Source organism: Chrysemys picta, chromosome 8 (genome assembly GCF_011386835.1).
Source record: "Chrysemys picta bellii isolate R12L10 chromosome 8, ASM1138683v2, whole genome shotgun sequence".
Lineage (NCBI taxonomy): Eukaryota > Metazoa > Chordata > Testudines > Emydidae > Chrysemys > Chrysemys picta.
Genome location: NC_088798.1, coordinates 52,820,551 through 52,841,109, shown reverse-complemented (window position 1 = coordinate 52,841,109; position 20,559 = coordinate 52,820,551). Strand labels below are relative to the sequence as shown.

General features: G+C 41.5%; 1 protein-coding gene across 3 annotated transcripts in view; it reads left to right on the top strand.

Annotated features, from left to right (window-relative positions):
- HMCN1 (hemicentin 1) overlaps positions 1–20,559 on the top strand; it is a 335,176-nt gene that overhangs the window by 240,586 nt on the left and 74,031 nt on the right. For all 3 annotated transcript variants that reach the window (XM_065554460.1, XM_065554461.1, XM_065554459.1), the window contains exons 48-57: positions 373–459; positions 1,846–2,037; positions 2,885–3,058; positions 5,073–5,186; positions 8,481–8,626; positions 9,879–10,029; positions 14,825–15,028; positions 16,495–16,608; positions 17,370–17,557; positions 17,940–18,036. In XM_065554460.1, coding sequence (XP_065410532.1) covers positions 373–459; positions 1,846–2,037; positions 2,885–3,058; positions 5,073–5,186; positions 8,481–8,626; positions 9,879–10,029; positions 14,825–15,028; positions 16,495–16,608; positions 17,370–17,557; positions 17,940–18,036 — 1,467 coding nt within the window. The remainder of the gene's footprint in view (positions 1–372; positions 460–1,845; positions 2,038–2,884; positions 3,059–5,072; positions 5,187–8,480; positions 8,627–9,878; positions 10,030–14,824; positions 15,029–16,494; positions 16,609–17,369; positions 17,558–17,939; positions 18,037–20,559) is intronic.

The window sequence follows — 20,559 nt, the reverse complement described above, 5'->3', positions numbered from 1 at the left end:
TGTATAAAAACGATTTCTAAAAAACGACTTCTATAAATTGGACCTAATTTCGTAGTGTACCCATACCCTGATGCAGTTGTGCTGCTGTTGTAGCACTTTAATGAAGATACTCTAAGCCGACGGGTGAGAGCTCTCCAATTGGCGTAATTAATCCATCTTCCCGAGAGGCAATAGCTAAGTCAGCGTGAGATGCTCTCCTGCCGACAGAGCACTGTCTACACAGGGGATTGTGTCAGTATAACTACGGCACTCGGGTATGAATTTTTCACACACCCGAGTGATGTAGTTATACCAATATAGGTCTATAGTGTTATATTTAAATTTGGTGTAACTAATAGTGTGCAATATTATGCTTTTTTTCCTCCCTAATAGTGCCTCCAGGGATTGTGGGTGAGAATAAACCGGAGGATGTGAAAGTGAAAGAAAAACACAGTGTTACATTAACTTGTGAAGTCATAGGTAAGGCTTTGCAATGTTACAATATGTTCCCTATTCAACAGCTAAACCCACAGCAGCTTGGTGTGTTTGTTAGTTGTCCACATCACAGTTCCCTTCCTGACCACAGTTGTTTGAGTGTATGTGTACAAATAGCTGAAAGCCAGAATTTGGCTCTGAGTTTTATCTTGACGGTTCTTTTTTAAATGTTTTAATATCACTGTCAATGCAGCGGGTTTTTTAAATGAATGTGTTTTTAGTAAATAACCCTAAGAGAAATATCCTATAGAACTTAATAGAAAAAACCTTTCTATAGTTTATTTTTTAAACATTCTGTAGAATTTAACAGAAAAGTAGATCCCTGTTATGTGCAAAGTAATGCACATTGTAAAACATAATCCCAACTATACCTATAAAATGATAGGGTCTAAATTAGCTGTTACCACTCAAGAAAGATTTTGGAGTCATTGTGGATAGTTCTCTGAAAACATACATTCAGTGTGCAGCGGCAGTCAAAAAAGCTAACAAAATGTTGGGAACCATTAGGAAAGGGATTGATAATAAGACAGAAAATATCATATTACTTCTATATACATCCATATCTTGAATACTGTTTGCAGATGTGGTCACCCCATCTCAAAAAAGATGTACTGGAATTGGAAAAAGTACAGAAAAGGCAACAAAATGATTAGGGGCATGGAGCAGCTTCCATATGAGGAGAGATTAATAAGACTGGGACTTTTTAGCTTGAAAAAGAGACTACTAAGGTGGGATATGATAGAAGTCTATAATATCATGATTGGTGTGGAGAAAGTAAATAAGGAAGTGTTAATTACTCCTTCTCATAACACAAGAACCAGGGGTCACCAAATGAAATGAAAAGGCAGCAGGTTTAAAACAAACAAAAGCAAGTATTTCTTCATACAACGCACAGTTAATCTGTGGAACTCTGCCAGAGTATGTTGTGAAGGCCAAGACTAACAGGGTTCAAAAAAGAACCAGAGAAGTTCATGGAGGTAAATCCATCGATGACTATTAGCCAGGATGGGCAGGGATGGTGATCCTACCCTCTATTGCCAGAAGATGTGAATGGGCAACAGGGGATTGGATCACTTGAAGGATTATCTGTTCTGTTTATTTTTTCTGAAGCACCTGTCATTGGCTACTGTTGGAACTGGATACTGGAATAGATGGACCATTGGTTTGACCCAGTATGGCTGTTCTTATGTTCATATAAAATTCTAGAGGATGGTTCAAAAACCTATAGGGCTATAGAATATGTATTCTATAGAACTTTCTTAAAAGGGAAATTTTAAGTGGACACAAAAAATGTTCTTTTCTATTCAGTAACTTTTCATTTTCTAGAGGCTACAGTAATTAACACTTACAATTAACTGTATTTTTATTAAGGGAATCCTGTACCACAGATTACATGGGTAAAAGATGGTCAGCCTCTTACCCAGGATGGAGATCACCAGATTCTGTCCAGTGGACGTTTTCTTCAAATCACCAACGCTCAAGTTGCTGACACAGGGCGATATACATGTGTTGCAACCAATGTAGCTGGTGACAAAAGTAAAAGTTACAGTCTCAGTGTACTTGGTAAGTGATAGTGCTGGTTATCTAAAGAAGGTATTAATCTCATTGAAAGGTAGATATTCATGCTGGGGTTCCTAACAGTTAATAATAGCAATGTCTAAGTTACCTGACTAGAGTTAAATATTTACATCTGTATAATTGCTAAAGTGTTTAATATTAATAAGGCACTTATACCTTTAAGAAGAAACAAGTTAGGTAGGAAAACAGGGAGTTAGAACAGGAATTAATCTACATATAGATTGAACAAAACAGTGCATTGTCTTTTGTGTTTTACAGAAGAAATGTGTTAGGGACACCATTAAAGGAAACATTGTTTCATAAAAACTCAGACCACCTGTTATTTTATTATGATGGTTATCACGTTACAGACTACAACTAATACAGTAGAGTTTCTTTACATACTCTCATATCCTGGCCCACATTCTCTGCCTAGCAATAGCTTTCAGGAAGATCAGACAGTAGACCTGCTGACCCCTAGTCAATAATAGTCTGTGGGAGGTGGTGGGGTAGTGGCTGGTGGCCAGCCTTCTTCCCTTCCCCCTCTCCCCTCCAACCCCTGCCCATTTGACAGGCTCTATGAACGTAGGCTGAATTTCAACTTCAGGACAAAACAAGAAACCAGACAGAGCTTCAGCTAGTGCTATAGGACTTTTGCCTGGTTCTGGGTTTCATTGTGAACAGTTCACACATGCCTAGTAGTGATGCACATCCTCTAAACAGGATGTTGAATTTTCTTTATAAAGAGGTTTCAAATAACACCAGCAGTTCTCCATTTAAAAGTTATTGTAGCCTTAAATTGCTTTTAATGGCAGTCAGTTCCATTGCTGAGGATCTTCTTATTGCTTCCCAGTGTCTCCAACCATTGCGGGTACAGACAGTCATGGCAGTGCAGAAGACGTCACTGTTATCCTGAATAGCCCCACATCCCTGGCTTGTGAGGCTTATTCATACCCACCAGCTACGATTACCTGGCTAAAAGATGGAGCTCCACTGGAATCTAACAGAAATATCCGAATTTTGCCGGGTAATTATTTTTATTCTTAAATAAAATAAATGTTTTGTCGCTAATCAGATGACACATTCATAAATCAAAACAATTAGTTGTAATAATGGCATCACTTTATACTTCTGTAGCATTTTTCATCCCAGGATCTCAAAGAGTTTCACAAACATTAGTTAATTAATTATTTTTATGCTTTCAGATAATATTTATCTCTTTGCTCTGTAAAACGACGGTGGTGAGCCAAGTTAATTGCACAGTTACAATGTAATAATTAAAGTTAGGTGGTAACAGCATAATAGTAACATGGTAACTTCATTTGAAATATTGATAACGACACACAGTAACCCACATTACCACTATCGCTTGATAACTTTAAAAAGTATTCATGACCATACTACATCGTATCCATATTAAAAAGGCAATTGAATGACTTATAGAAGTTTCCAGTTTACCTCCTTAATTGTGTCTGCAAAATTTGCAGGAAGATCTGTTTGTGCAAATTAGGCAATTTTACCCTCTTACTACAATTTGAATATAAAATGGATGTGCCCACAAATTAATTAAGCAGAATTAAGGAGGTCTGCTAAAAATATGTCCTACGTTGTGCTGTTAATCTTTAGACTTGTCTGTGAAAATAATGGGAACACTTCAAAAATAGGGGGGGTATAACTGGAGAGGAAGTGAAGATAGACAGCACAAACAGGAAAGCTAAATAAATAAGATACAGTAGAACCTCAGAGTTACGAACACCAGAGTTACGAACTGACCAGTCAACCACACACTTCAGTTGGAACCAGAAGTACACAATCAGGCAGCAGCAGAGACCCCATCCCTCCCTCCCCACCCCCCCAAAAAAAGAAAGAAAGAAAAAAAAAGAGCAAGCAAATACAGTACAGTACTGTGTTAAATGTAAAGTACTAACAAATAGAGAGAGCGGCATTTTTCTTCTGCATAGTAAAGTTTCAAAGCTGTATTAAGTCAATGTTCAGTTGTAAACTTTTAAAAGAACAACCATAACATTTTGTTCAGAGTTATGAACATTTCAGAGTAACAAACAACCTCTATTCTAAAGGTATTCATAACTCTGAGGTTCTACTGTAGCATTTTTTATAGCTCATTAGTAGCTTGCCATCGAGAAATTAAAAAAATAATTGTCCTTTTGTTGGATTATCTCTTGTCTAGCTCTTTGTGGACATATGAAATAAGGAAAAAATTTTCTGGTAAGATTATAGGTAATATAATGAAAATGAATATTACACTTTTGTTACACTTTGCTACTGGTAATTTTGCACCTGTGGGAGGAAATGTGAGCATTACTAGTATGTGGGAATTAAATGACTTCACTGGGGGACAGTTCCTAAGAATGCAGGCTGAAGGGAGTTTTAGCCAGGTAAAATTGAGGTTGTGCTTTGAGAATGGAGTGAGTATAAATCACGAGTAAGCATGAATTTGTGAGAAGGAAACTGATGCATGCTGAAGTGTACAGGCAATTTGAGTGAATTGCATATCTGGAGCCTCAAATCCTGTTGATTCACTAATATTCACAACATTTCACATAAGAGTGTTATCTTTTCTCTATTCTCCACACTGAGCATCTTTTCACTTGAATAAAGGGCTGAAACTAAACTACAGTACAGTGCCTCAGATCCAGCCCTATATGTAGAATTAATGCATTTTTACTTGTTCACAGAAAAGAGAAGGTGAAGCACAATTATTCAGACAAAGCACAGGACCATAAATCAATTCATGTCCAGAACTGCTTTAACACTTTTCATACAAACTATGACACATACCTAGTCAAGGAGAGAGTGAGCCCATACCCAATTCAGATACTGTACATTCATTATTATATAGTGTCACATCCTGACCTAAATTATACATGTGCAATTCCTTCTGAGTTCAATGTGAGTTGTGCATGCACATCCAAGAGAAGAATTTAGCTCTCAGGGTTGAAAGTATGACTGCAGAAAACATTAATAACCTGAGGATCAGGAGTATGGTGCTAATGCTAGTGAATAATATAATCTTTCTGCAGGAGGGCGAACTCTGCAGATTCTAAATGCACAGGAGGACAGTGCTGGTAGATACACCTGCATAGCCACAAATGAAGCTGGGGAAACACTGAAACACTATGAAGTGAAAATCTACAGTAAGTTTGTGATAACAATGGAATCCGTTTTAATATTTTCTCATTCCTCCATTTTTTCTTTACAGTTTTACCCACTCCGCTGCTCACTAGGGTTTCTGAACCAGCAGGTACTCACTCTATCCAACTCACACTTTCACTAATACAAATCATGCCCACCATCTTGAAAGACATCAGGAAGATTTGTATGACACCATTTACAAGCATTCACTTGAGGTTACTGAAGGCTTTGCAAGCCCAGGGGAAGATGTAGAGATGATGCACTTCTCTTTCTGCTGAAATGTTTGTTGGGCTTTCAGGTCAGATGGATACTGCACAGCTGAAGATCTGTAAAAGCCCACAGGCTCCAGAGCTATTTTTAAAAAGTAGAACCTAATATTTAATGGGAAGTTTTTACTTGAGTGAGGTAAAACCAGACACTATTATATTTTGAAGTAAAATGCCACCAAGTTCATCCCTTCCCATGCAAGGTTTCCTGTCAGCACTTTTGATTCTTTCTGATTGTTCCTTACAACAGTGATTTCACCATCCCTAGTAACTATACCAGTACTGGTACTTCTAGGGTTACCATTCATCTGGATTCCACCGGACATGTCCGGCTTTTAGAGTTAAAAATAGTGTCCGGGGGGAATTTGTAAATGTCCGGACTCCCCCCCCCCCCCGCAGAGCACACGCTGCTGACAGGGCAGCCGGCCCGATGGTGCCACTTACATGGGGCTCCGACAGCCAGAGAGAGCCCCTCCTCCACTTCCCCCTCCTCTCCCCTGCAGCTGAGAGCACTCCCTCCCTGCATTCGCAGATCACCAGCCGGCCGTTCGCACCGGCAGTCTGGAGCTCCTTCCCCTGCTCCTCCTCCCCGGCATGCTGGTCTGAGCGGCAGAGTAAGAGGGCCAGGGGGTCGGAGGAGGGGCAGGGAGGTTCTGGAGGAAGCAGTCAAGAGACGGGGGGGGGGTCGGGCGTTCGGGGGGGGCTTTCTGGGGGTGGGGATGTGGATAAGGTTTTGGGCAGACAGGGTACAGGTAGGGGATAGGATCCTGGGGGGGGGGCAGTTAGGGTGGGGGGAGGGTCTCAGCAGGGGGCAGTTAGGGGACAAGGAACAGGGAGGCTTAGGTAGGGGGTGGGGTTCTGGAGGGCAGTTAGGAGCAGGGGTCCCAGGAGGGGTAGTCAGGGGACAAGGAGCGGGGGGGCTGTCAGGGGGCAAGGGTGGGGAGAGGGATCGGAGCAGTCAGCGGACAGGGAGCTGAGGGGTTTAGATGGGTCAGGAGTTCTGGGGGGGCTGTCAGGGGGTGGGGAGTGGTTGGATGGGGCGTGGGAGTCCCGGGGGTCTGTCTGGGGGTGGGGGTGTGGATAAGGGTTGGGGCAGTCAGGGGACAGGTAGGGAGTAGGGTCCTAGGGGGCAAATTAGGATGGGGGGAGGGTCTCAGCAGGGGGCAGTCAGGGAACAAGGAGCAGGGAGGCTTAGGTAGGGGGTGGAGTCCTGGGGGGCAGTTAGGGGCAGGGGTCCCAGGAGGGGGCAGTCAGGGGACAAGGAGCAGGTTGGGGGTACTGAGGGGGGCGGGAAGTGGGAGGGAGTGGCAGGGGCGGGGCTAGGGCAGGACTGGGGCGAGGCTCCTCCAATCCTCTTTTTTGCTTGCTGAAATATGGTAACCCTAGGTACTTCAGACTCTTGGGGCCAGTATTCTAAGTGTCTCACTCTATTTTAATGCTGAGACTCTTTGCTGGGGCCCCCAGTTAAACATTACTTCCCATCCCTCATTCATTGGTTAGTGCTCTAAACTGAAAAGGAGTTTAGGTTGTTCCCAACCCAGTCTTGTAACTTTATTATTTATTATTGATTATTAGTATTATTGTTTATTTGAATTAGAGAAGTACCTAGAGGACCCAGTCAGGGATTGTGGTCCCATTGGGCTAGCTAGGCTCTGTATACCATAATGTAAAGATGGTCTCTGTGCTAGAGAGATCACCATTTAAGAAAGGCTGTACAGTGACACTGAAAAGAAATAGAGCAGGGATCGGCAACCTTTGGCACGCGGCTCGCCAGGGTAAGCACCCTGGCGGGCCTGGCCAGTTTGTTTATCTGCTGCGTCCGTAGGTTGGGCGGATCATGGCTCCCACTGGCCGCAGTTTGCTGCTCCTGGCCAATGGGGGCCACGGGAAGCCACGGCCAGCACATCCCTCAGCCGCGCCGCTTCCTGCAGCCCCCATTGGCCTGGAGCGGTGAATCACGGCCAGTGGGAGCCACGATCCGCCCAACCTGCGGACGCAGTAGGTAAACAAACTGGCCAGGCCTGCCAAGGTGCTTACCCTGGCGAGCCGCGTGCCAAAGGTTGCCGACCCCTGAAATAGAGCTTCACTTGGAGCTGCCACTTATTTAGATTAGAGCTGGTCAAAAACTTTTCAGTGGAATGTTTTTCCACCAGAAAATAACCATTCAAAATCAAAACTTTCTGTGGGAATGTAGAAATTTATTTTATATTATAAATTATATTTTTTTAAATGTCAAGTCAAAATTGGAACAAAATGTTTTCATTGACCCAAAACTTATTTTTTCCCCCAAAAAATTTCATTTTGTGGCAAATTTCAAAATTCTGAATCTGAATGACAACAAATATCAAAATGTCAGAATTTCCCATGGAAAGATTCTGAGTTTTGACCAGCTCTACTAATTAAGGATTCAAAAGCCTAACTTTAGGCACGTTTTTGAAAATACTGGCTTTAATTTTTATTATTTTTGATTAAATAGTAGGTAAGCATGAAAGCCAGGTACATGGTAGAGTGGGACAGTCAAGGATGTAGTCTGGTGCACTTTCACCAAAAAATTAAGCACTGCTGTTTTGTAATAACTCAGCTGTGGTGCTCAGAGAACAAGATCACAAAGGAATGTATTTTTTTACTCTAAGGGTACATCTACACTACAGGGGGGAGTCGATTTAAGATACGCAAATTCAGCTACGTGAATAGCGTAGCTGAATTCAACGTATCGCAGCCGACTTACCCCGCTGTGAGGACGGCGGCAAAATCGACCTCCGCGGCTTCCTGTCGATGGCGCTTACTCCCACCTCTGCTGGTGGAGTAAGAGCGTCGATTCGGGGATCGATTGTCGCGTCCCGATGGGACGCGATAAATCGATCCCCGAGAGGTCGATTTCTACCCGCCGATTCAGGCGGGTAGTGTAGACCTAGCCTAAGATTACTGTACTTGGTTTCCCTATGTCTGGTTCATTTTAAATGATGTATAACATGTTAATTCAGTCAGGGAAATCTCTTTCACTTCCTTGGGATGTTTGTTTTTGTGCAGTTCCACCCGTCATTAACAAAGGCGACATCTCAGGGATGGGTCTCTCTCCTAAAGAAGTGAAGATCAAAATAAACAACAGCCTTACTCTGGAGTGTGAAGTTCATGCGATTCCTGCTGCTGCCATCAGCTGGTATAAGGATGGACAGGTCAGTCACAAATTTAATTCCTTTTAATGGGTGGTTTTCTTACAGAAGCAGTTGAATATTTATCATCATTTTTAATCAACATTTGTATAGCACCATAGGTGCACACATGGCTCCTGATCCTGCACCACTTAAATCAATGCCTCCCTGCTGTCGTCTTCCTTCCCCCACCCCCATATTATGGACAGTGGTACCACCCCACAATTTTATGGATCTCAGGGAATCTGCAATAGGCCAGGTCCCTCTGCACACTGGCACTAGAGCTCCTACTTCTCCCTCTGGTTCACTTGTAGAGCAGGTGGGACAGTGCTGCCAGACTTCCTCTGCCTGAGACTGCCTGTTCCTTAGTATTGAGTGGTCATTGCACAGAAGGTAATATACCCCCAGGCTGTATTACCTCTTGCGCAGATTCCCCACAATGCTTGTGCTGGAAAGAGGCATAACATCCTGGTCCCATCCTCAGTTCTCCTCCCTTTGCCATCCTGGCCTTGCCCCTCCTCACCCTGGTTCTCTAGAACTTGCAGAGAACCCTCCACTGGGTTCTGGGAAGAGGTGACAATGCCCCAGAAGCAGCTGATCTTCCAAAAGGCATCCTCCATGTGCAGATTTTGGGAAAACAATGAGACCCTGAGTACAAAAGGTGTTGAAAGGGAATGAATTGGGGGCACCACAACATTATCTTTATAGAGTCATTCTTCAGATTAACTGCATTTTAAAATAAAATAATCTAAGTCATCTGCTTGGAAAGAGTAGATGTTTTTCTTTGTTAATAACTTTTTATTACCATAAAGGGCTCCTTTCCCATTAAGTTTCTTCACTTACATTTATCACATATATTTCATTAGACTGGAAGCTTAGTCTCATGGTAATGTGACTTTTTGCTATATTCTAGGCCATAGGCACATTAATAGGCTGAGCACATTCAGGAGATGCTTAGCATCTCACAGGATAAGGCCTACTGGCTGGAGTGTGATTCCTAATGTTATTGGGAACAATAATAATAGATATGTTTTTCTGTTACTCTTGGCAAAGCCAAGACAATCAGAAAGGAAAGAGATGAGTTTAAACGAACATGTTTTCTTATTCCCAACTTCCTTTCAAATGCTTGTCAAGTAGTCATGTCAAGGTAGGAGTAAGTAATTTGACTGGCATATTAGAGCAAAAAGGCTGTACCATCAGATTACTTTCATGATTCTTAATACTTCAAGTATTTATTTTATTTAATACTTCTAAATTTGTTTAAATTAAATCGTAGCCTATTAAACCAGATGCTCATGTTACCATCCAAGCCAGTGGCCGGACTCTGCAGATAAAGGAAGCCCAGATATCAGACACTGGTCGTTACGCATGTTTGGCATCCAATGTTGCTGGAGAGGATGAAATAGAATTTGATGTGAACATACAAGGTAAAGAGGGAAACAAAGTTAAAATAATAAAATTCTCCTATTCTGTCAATGTGAGTCATTTTCTTGTAATATTTGTTTTGGAGCACTGAAATTGTTTATACTCTTCTTTTTCTCCCCCATTGGATCAGTCTAGGCCAAGGGTAATTTGACCTGCTTGCTCTAATTTTTTAGATATTTAGTCAGAGAAAATATTTTAAGTATGAGCTCTTTATTAAATTTATATTTTCTTCTCTAACTTACACTGGTGTAAACCTGAAACCAACAGAATTACATTGATGTAAGTGAAAGGAAGATCAACCATCTCATCTACAAAGTGTTTTGAAAATGTATATTCTTGTTAACTTTTTAATGCATTATATTGTATTGTGGAGTGGAAGGGGGTAGTTTTCAATTGTTGGATGCCAACTAATTTTATTTTAAAAATTACAAAAAATATTTAGTCCAGAGAAACGAGAAATGGTAGGCCAGGTCTACTACTTGTTTCTGTCAACTCGGGTGTGGCTCCTACTGTTTAGACACACGGATTCTTTTACATACCTTAGGGCAGCGGTTCTCAACCGGCATCTGGGGCCCAGTGGGGGCTGTGAGCAGGTTTCAGGGGGTCCACTAAAATAAATCAGAGAAGGGCCGGTGTTAGACTCACCGGGGCCCAGGGCAGAAAGCCGAAGCCTGAGCCCCATCACACAGGGCTTGAAGCTGAAACCTGAGCAACTTAGCTTCACGGGGGGCCCCTGGGGCATGGTGCATGAGTAGCCCTGCTTGCTACCCACTAACACTGGGTGTTTAATCTACTGGATATGCAGAAAAACAGTAGCTGTGACACAGGTGAGCCATGGAATTTTTATAGCATGTTGGAGGGGTAGGGGGGTCTCAGAAAGAAAAAGGTTGAGAACCCCTGCCTTAGGGGACACTTGATCAAGACCAAGCAAATTAATCACAATTATTAACCATGGCTATTGTATTATTAAAGAAAAATAAATCATTAAACAAAACAACACATGACAGAGTACAAGTGATAAACTAGTTACTTCCATTACAATCTCTTCTGTATGCCTTTCTGTGGAGAGCTTTTAACCCTGTGGAGAATAGATTATACCCTTGTGAATGAACCCACCTTTGGTGGGTCACTTTCTCTTGGTAAATTAAGACCAAAGTATAGTATATTGTTTCCCAGAATTATTGTGTATTCAGTTTAGGTATCATAGAATGATAGAGTTAAAAGGAACTGGAAAGGTCATTTAATCTAGTCACCTTATTAAGTACTTCTGTACTGTTTAGGTTAGTAATAACTAGACAGGCTTCAGTTGCCCTTAAACAAGTTAATTTGCCATACATAAATAGTTGGGGAAAGTAAGTGATCTAAACTAAATCTTTACTAAATATTTAAACTAGTACTTAGAAGGAGCTATGTAAAGAGCTGCCTTAATACAGACCAATTATAAATATCAAGGATCTTAAATCCCACTATTAAATGTTTAGCCTCTGTCTCCTTTCCAGGAATATATAGTTTAACCATTTGATGATTAACAGGAGAAACTGTTAGTCTTTTAAGTTCTACAGCATTTCAATATTCCAGTACACTCATTATAAGAGTTTTAAATCTAATTCCTTGCCATTATCTTAGTTAACTTTCTCTCACCCATCTATGTTGAAGTTTGGGCAGGTTTTCCTTGAGTTGGTTTCTTTTTGAGTCTTCTCTACTTTTCCTGTCTGTCTGGGAAGTTGGCTTGTTGAGAGAGACAGGATTAGTTATGGAGTGCTGCTCTCTTAGCAGGTGTGTGTGTGCATGTGGTGCTCACTTCAGAATTTCTTATATCCTTCTCCTTCTTATTCACAAAATTAGAGGAAAACACACCTCTTTCAGGCTTATTTAGATTCAAGTGGGTTCTTTCCTTGGCTCCATGACTTCATAGGTAGCCCTGGGAAGCCTCTTCACCTTATGAATATCATAGAATTATAGAAGATTAGGGTTGGAAGAGACCTCAGGAGGTCATCTAGTCCAACCCCCTGCTCAAAGCAGGACCAACACCAACTAAATCATCCCAGCCAGGGCTTTGTCAAGCCGGGCCTTAAAAACCTCTAAGGATGGAGATTCCACCACCTCTCTAGGTAACCCATTCCAGTGTTTCACCACCCTCCTAGTGAAACCTAGACCTCCCCCACTGCAACTTGAGACCATTGCTCCTTGTTCTGCCACCACTGAGAACAGCTGAGCTCCATCCTCTTTGGAACCCCGCTTCAGGTAGTTGAAGGCTGCTATCAACCCCCCCCCCCTCACTCTTCTCTTCTGCAGACTAAACAAGCCCAGTTCCCTCAGCCTCTCCTCGTAAGTCATGTACCCCAGCCCCCTGATCATTTTTGTTGCCTCCTCTGGACTCTCTCCAATTTGTCCACATCCTTTCTGTAGTGGGGGGCCCAAAACTGGATGCAATACTCCAGATGTGGTCTCACCAGAGCCAAATAGAGGGGAATAATTACTTCCCTCGATCTGCTAGCAATGCTCCTACAATGCAGCCCAATATGCAGTTAGCCTTCTTGGCAACAAGGGTACACTGCTGACTCATATCCAGCTTCTCATCAACTGTAATCCCCAGGTCCTTTTCTGCAGAACTGCTGCTTAGCCAGTCAGTCTCCAGCCTGTAGCAGTGCATGGGATTCTTCCGTCTAAGTGCAGGACTCCGCACTTGTCCTTGTTGAACCTCATCAGATTTCTTTTGGCCCAATCCTCCAGTTTGTCTAGGTCACTCTGGACCCTATCCCTACCCTCCAGTGTATTTACCTCTCCCCCCAGCTTAGTGTCATCCGTGAACTTGCTGAGGGTGCAATCTTTCCCATCATCCAGATCATTAAATAAGATGTTGAACAAAACCGGCCCCAGGACCGTAATGTTTCTTTATATAATATTTCTTTAATTGCCTTTGTTCTTCTTGTAGCCGGACAGCATCAGACATCAACTCTTTCATTTTATTCAGCCCATTCTCTTAAATATTCTTTCATTTTTATTAGAGTTTGACAGAAAAGAAATTCTGTTTTCAACAAGTCCACCAACACTCCTGTTCTTTATATCAAGGTTTTCAGTTCTCAAAACAGTCTTTTAAAGTTCAATTACTCTTAGAAAGTCTTTAGCTTAAGTTGTTGATTCTACATTGAAGATTTTTGTCTTCAAACTATAATTTTTTTGTTTTCCTGAATTCAGTGAGGATTTGCTTGTGCATTGCCAGTAATTATTTAATTCCCCATTAATGTAAATATTCTACACTTAAGTGGCTTCTTAGTAGTAGTAGTAGTCAGTTTAGCAAGGTCATTAGATTCCAGGTTGTACTTAAAGCATTTTACTATTTACATAGCAATGACTTAAGGAGTTATATTTGGAGCTTTGCATTTAGCTAATGTATTTGCAAGCATGGCTTTCACAAAGGTGTTTGTCATTTGAACATTTAAGAAATAAACAAAAGTTTAAAACATTTCCAACTACACATGTTTTTTTCCTGGAGTTTCAAAAACACAAGCAAAGTTTTTCCTTTGAAAAGAAAAGGCATTTGTATGGCTACTTTACAACCTAGATTTATGACTCTGATAACACACCCCACATTCCTTTTTAGAATGAATGTTTTAAGTGGTTTCTCTTCTTGAGGTTTGCTTGTCCTTGGGAGACAGGAGCGGAAACCTTCTGGTATTTCTTTGATTAGATTAAATGTTTTGTAACATAATCAGTTAAACATATGTATTGTTATATTCCCAAGCATCCTGGCTATGACATTCTTGTAGTTATATTTTCTATTCAGTAAAGGTACAAACAAGTTTGTAACAATCTAAAAAAAATAATCATTTTATTAATATCATTTTTTGCATCAATATTAAGTTTCTCCCTACAGCACCCAGTAGCACTAATGGCCCCAGATTGCAGCCCCATTGTGGTAGGCACTGTATGCAAACACAAAAAAGCTCCAAAAAGTCATTTTAAAAATGTTTTTATAACTTGTTTTGCATAAGAGAGAGAAAACATACTTGGCACTTTTCATCTTAAAATCTATTTACAAAGAAAGGAAAGTGTCAAATATTTCCATTTACAGAGGGGGAAGATGAGCACTGATAGTTAAGTGACTTACCCAAGGCCATACAGCTAGTGGTTGACAGAGATCATCTAGATATGAGGTCTCCTCATTCCCATGCCTGTGTGCTAGCCTATGCTCTGGCAGTTAGGTTGATTTCTTGTGTAATAGTTCACCAAATTTTATTTCACAGGAAGTTTTACCTGAACAAAGGTTGCAGGAAAAAGAAAACCTATTAATTTGCCCACACTAGCTGTAAGAGCAGTGATGATGGGTAAAACAATAAGGCACTTCTAAAAAGTATTTTTCTTAAAAAAATCAGGTGCCTTTAAGATGTCTCAGACTGGACATCCAGAATCACTAGTCACTTATGAAAATCTTGGATAAACACAATACTTGTCCCAAATAGCTTTGAGTTAACTTGGAGTAATGTCCTCTCCTGGCTTTTCTTTTTTAATCAGTTCTTCCTGTTTAGTCAATCATTAACCTACAGGAAGTGCCCAGTACATTAATCAGTAGTGCTTAAACTGTTTGCATGACCAGGTTCACACTGCTGCTGGGCCTTGGGATTTTCATGCATGGAGTACATGGCTGATGTGATGGGATCTAATTTAGAATGCTTATTTGCCGTAGCTTAAAGATGCTATTTAACAACTCCAGTATTTTTTTGTTACTAGATTGACCAAATATGGATTTCTGCTATAAAATCCTAACTCTAACCTCTTCTTTCTCTCTGAATGTAGTTCCTCCTAGGTTCCAAAAACCTCCCAGAGCATGGGAAGTTGGTAACACGGTAGATACAGGCAGAGGTGGAGAAACCAAAGATGTGATTGTCAACAATCCTCTTTCTCTGTATTGTGAGACCAATGCTGTGCCCCCTCCTGTTCTCACATGGTATAAAGATGGCTACCCGCTGAGCTCTAGTGATAAAGTACTGATATTACCAGGTGGGTATTTTAACAGATCACCTGATGAGCTTAATAAATAATGATAATACTTAGCACTTATCTGGCAATTGCATTTTTCATCTTCAAAGTACTCAATTTACCAATAATTAATTTTGGATGTGCATCCTTCTCAATCCATTTTTTCTTGACTGGAAATTTTCACTCCCAGTGCTCAGACTTTATATATGCTTTTGATTTTTCACCCTCTTCTTTATTTAAAGTATAATCGCTTAACAGATCGCGAATATGGACATTCAGCTATTACATGCTGATTGACAGATATAGGTGAATATGCAACAGAGACATTGAACAACACCTACAATCCACTGTTGTTGTTACATTTCCTTCTGCATTTCATTTTAACAAAACAATCACATTTGGAGTAGTAACATTTCTCCATCGATGGTGAAAGCCATGGAAACACTAAAATGGAACAGTCCTTATGGAACTTGCAAATAGGTGATTTGTTCACATTCTGTGGGCTTGATTGTGCCCTTTAGCTACCGCCTTGAGTAAGGGGCTGTGCAGAAACACATCATCCCAGAGGAAGCTCCAAAAGGGATTTTGTCTGGGTGATACAATGTGTCCCAGAGCTCCTCAGAGCGCACTTTGCTGCAGCACCTCTTCAGAGGCTTCAGAATGCACTTTCTTGCCTAGCTAATCAGCTCCCCTGCCTCATGCAGACAGGTTGGCATCAGGCCCCTGGCCTCCTGCTACCCATCCCTTTGGAGAAGCTCATGCTCCAGGGAGCACTAGTAGGGAGTACTTCCTGCACTTAGGACAGCAGTTTTATCTGGCCTCTGTGCAGAGGGTGGCGGTATGGCATATAGGCTCTTTGTGCTCTCCCCATCTCTGCTTATCTGTTCAGAGGCCAGCCACAATCTAGATCTATATTATTTCCAACATTTGTTCTCTTCTCTGAGCAGGGAGGGAATTGCACCAATTTGTTAAGGGATAATATTTTAAATATAGAAGAAAATCAAAGAGTAAAACCACATATAACTGAGCACTGAGAGTGAAAATTTCCAGTCATGCATAGTTTACCAAAGAGCAAATATTCTACAGTTTGGTATACTTTCTCTAATGGAGTCAATGACAAAGTTTTCTATTAGCTCACTGTGGAAAGTTTCACTTCTAGATTGATCAACAATTCTGTTGCTGGTATGTCTCCAAAGAATGTAGATTCCTTCCAATGGAATTAATTCTTTGCTAACATTTTATTATAAACCTCCAACTAAAACCAAGCTGGATGTGGAGAAAGCAACTATGAAACAAAAAGCTTTAATTAGTCCAGAACTGAAAGTGATCATTCAAGACAAACCAATGGGGAGAAAATTACATCCCCAGCTCTTTGCCCCCAGTCATTCATGACGTCATTGACTCAGGTCTCCAGAGGAATGTGGTATGTTTGAGTGATGGAAATCACTTGATTTTAGATTTAAATCTTGAATGTGTTTTCCCTCCAGGAGGCAGAGTGTTACAGATTCCACGGGCTCAGGCAGAAGATGCGGGGAGATATACATGTGTGGCTGTAAACGAAGCTGGAGAAGATTCCATTCAATATGATGTCCATGTGCTCTGTGAGCTAATCTTGCATTATTTTCTATTTTTAAAAATTCCAAATTCACTTTTTATGGCAAAAGACCCTAAAGGAAAAGTCCTACCAAAATTAATAGAGAATGATTGCATTATATAGAATAGCTCAGTAAGATCATATAAAAGGTAATAAAAATATATATCCCTGCTATAGAATTCTATATCATTGGCATTGTTCTCTGTTAATGCTATAGATTTTTAGATAATTTCTATATAATTGCATTGGAGTTACTCCTAACAGTCTGTAGGAATGTTCCATAAGTTGGGTTGGATGGCTTCAAAGTCTAAGTCTTGTATGATCCAGTCAGAGACATACTCTGGGAAATCTTTGTGCTTCTTGCCTTGGCTTTGAGTGTACTCAGTTTTTTTCCAACTCTAAAACTGCTAAAACCAGTGATTCATTAATAGGATGAGGGGAATGCCTTGGAAATCCTCCTTTGTCCTAGCTCTAAAAACTCAACTTCCCCCTCTTCTCCATTCTGAACCAGATCCTGACTGGTGTAAATAGCCATAGCTCCATTGCAGTCCCTGGAGCTGTGCTGCTTTATGCCAGCTGTGAATCTGGTGCTGTATTTTTCCTTGGGATTTTATTATTGTTCCCTAATTAACTGTGAAGTTCTCTTTACCTTAACCTGCAAATTCAAGATCTATGTGTGGCTCTATCCCTCTGGCAATTTCACAAAGAAATCACTGCTTATATAGTATTATATAGCAATCTCCTTGTTCCGCTTTGCATGCTCTGTAGTGCCACCATCCATTAACGGAGCTGATGCTGATTTGCCTGAAGAGGTCACTGTGCTTGTGAACAAGACCACAGTGATGGAATGTGTGGCAACTGGCAGCCCCGCTCCAAGCATAACTTGGCAAAAGGATGGCCAGCTCCTAGCAGAAGACGACCAACACAAGTCTTTATCTGGTGGAAGGATGTTACAGGTAAAAGTGGAAGGTGTTGGTAGAACAGTTAAAAGGTTAGGCCTGATTCTGAACTCTGTTCTTTACACAGGTATTAAAATGGTGAAATGGTGTGGAGAATCAGGCCTTTATTTTTAACTCATTTAAGAGGATTTCATTAAATTCCTACAAAATTAAAAATAAATGTGAAAGATGCCTACTTTCCCGGCAATTGAAACATGCAGGTTGGCAGAGCAGGTACCGTGTGGGTAGCAGGAGTGCATACTTCCCTAGGCTGACCTGTTCATGACACTGGTTATTGTTATCCCTATAATAACACTAATACATCAGCAGTTACATATCTTGCAGTTTTAATTGTAAATGACCTCTTATTAGTTCTACTGAAGCCTGTTTTCTTTTTTAGATCCTAAATTCCCAAATAACAGATATCGGCAGGTATGTCTGTGTTGTGGAGAACATAGCCGGAAGTGCCAAAAAGTATTTTAACCTTAATGTTCACGGTAAGATTTCTAATTCCTAAGATGCTGATTTTTCCCTTTTGAAATAAAGGAAATTAATGCTGTGTTACTGCTCATGTAGCTTATATTTCAATTGCAAGTAAACAGTCTGCAGATTCTGTATTAGTTTAAACTCACTAATTTCAGCAAGGTACTTAAGCATGTGTCTTACTTCCAGCATTTAGTTAGTGCCCTTAAGGTCAATGAAACTACTCGTGTGCATAATGGTAGGAGCATACATAAGTACCTTGCTGAATGGAGGACTTAGTATTGCTGATATTCTGTGCGCCAGCTCACTGCTACCATATATATTTCTATATAGGTGAAATTCACTCCTGTGCAGAGGACCTGCACAATGTCTCTGCAGTATTTAAATCCCACCTAAGCCCTCAAATAAAGCTTCTGGAGTGATGCACTAGGCCATGAAAGGAACTGCTGTAATGAAGCCAATTGCACCAATGTAAAAATCTTTATTGTCTTATGTGCAAGGCAATGTCTTTTTATTGACTGTCACATTTAAATTAGAGGGATTTGTTTATTTGCAAGGATATAGGGTAATAACATGTTTTGTGATTCTTTTATTAAATAACATTTTTCAAGAAAATTAATTTTGAAAATTAACATGTAAATTAAATGAAAAATAATGTTTAAAAATAATCAGGAATAGAAATGTTTTAGAAACTTACTTTTCTTCTCTTTAAACCCCCAAAATTCCGAGGATAAATATTTTGCTGAAATAGAGTTACAGTATTCATAACCCCATTTAAAATAACATTAGCGTGATATTGTTAGAATAAAATAAAGTTGGAAAGATGGGATTTTCAGATTCACGAGTATAAAACAAATGTAAATGCAGTCAGGAAATTAGAACATTTTCTATTTTAAAAAAACTAAAAGCTGACGAAGAGAGAAGAACAGTGGCTGTTGTAGCTGAAAGGGCAATGGAACGAGCTATGTTGGGAATTTTCCTTCTGGATCGTATCCCAAATGAAATGATTAGAGAACACAGCAGTGTGAAAGATACTGTCATGGAAAGCAGATATAATAAGATACGATAGGCGGGCCACATAGCACGGTTCACGGAAAATAGGTGGACCGCAATCATTACTGAGTGGTACTCATGAGAACAGAAAAGACCACCTGGTCAGCCTCCAAGAAGATGGGAAGATGACGTTAAACATTTCGGACGAACATGGAGAAGAAAGGCAAGAATGCGAGAAGAATGGCGGATGTGTTGTGATCGGCGCAGTCTTAACGACAGCTGAAGACCGATCGATCCAGGTGATTTAGGTGAAAAGCTGCAAAAAGGACATATTCAGTTAAGATTTCAGCACTAACTTTGACTCTACCCCTTTATTGCTGACCAATGTCCACTCCTCCTTCTAACTTTCAGCTGTGGGCTAAAGATCTACCTTATAAACTATATCATAGAAAACGTCATACTGGGTTATGACCTTGTAAACCTACCAAGTAGACACTGGAGACTGCATCCACACTTTCCATCGTGGTATGGTTCAGAGATCTCAGCATATAACATAACCTTCTGCATATGATCCACACAGAACCCCTTATCAGTTTGATAACCTGCTCTATTCAAAACATCAGATAAGACATATCACCTTTATCCATGTCTTCCCTGAATACAATCACAGACCTCAGTAATCTATATGCCTTCACAAGATCAGCCCATTATTCTCCTGTAAAGGGCATGGGAATTTCAGTTGTATAGTACAAAAAAAGCCTATTCTAATCTAATCCATATATGTTGCAGGAAGGATTTAAATTTCTTTCATGTGGCAATTAGTTGGTTTCTTCCACCTCAAGGCACAGTTAAGGATGTGATCAGGGCCGGTGCAACCCATTAGGCGACCTAGGCGGTCGCCTAGGGCGCTAGCATTTTGGGGGCGGCATTTCGGGTCCTTCGGCGGCGACCGCGGCGGCCTGATCTTCGGCTGCCCCGGTCGTTGTCGGCATTTAGGCGGAGGGAGCTGGGTCAGGGGGTCAAGGGGAGGGCCACCTGCAGCAAGTAAGGGGGAAGGGCGGCACGCAGGGGAACTCCCCGCCCCAGCTCACCTCTGCTCTACCTCCTCCCCTGAGCATGCCGCCCCGCTCTGATTCTCTCCCTCCCAGGCTTGCAGCGCCAAACAGCTGATTGGCGCCGCAAGCCTGGGAGGCGGGAGAAGTGGAGCAGCGACGGCGTGCTCAGGGAGAAGGCGGAGCAGAGGTGAGCTGGGGCAGGGAGCTGCCGCACAGCTCCCCGGGCCAGGGGGAGCTGCCGCGGGGGGTGGGGGCACCTCAGGGCGGAGGGGGGAGAGCTGCTGTGGGGGGGGGGTGCCTCATGGCGGAGGGGGGGTGGGGAGCTGCCACGGGGGGGGGCAGGGGCGGAGAACTGCCACAGGGCTCGGGGAGGCGGGGGGACACGCAAGGTGGAAGTTTCGCCTAGGGCACGAAACATCCTTGCACCCACCCTGGACGTGATCCAAAGGTAGCTGAAGTCAATGGCAGACTTTCCATTGGGATCACATC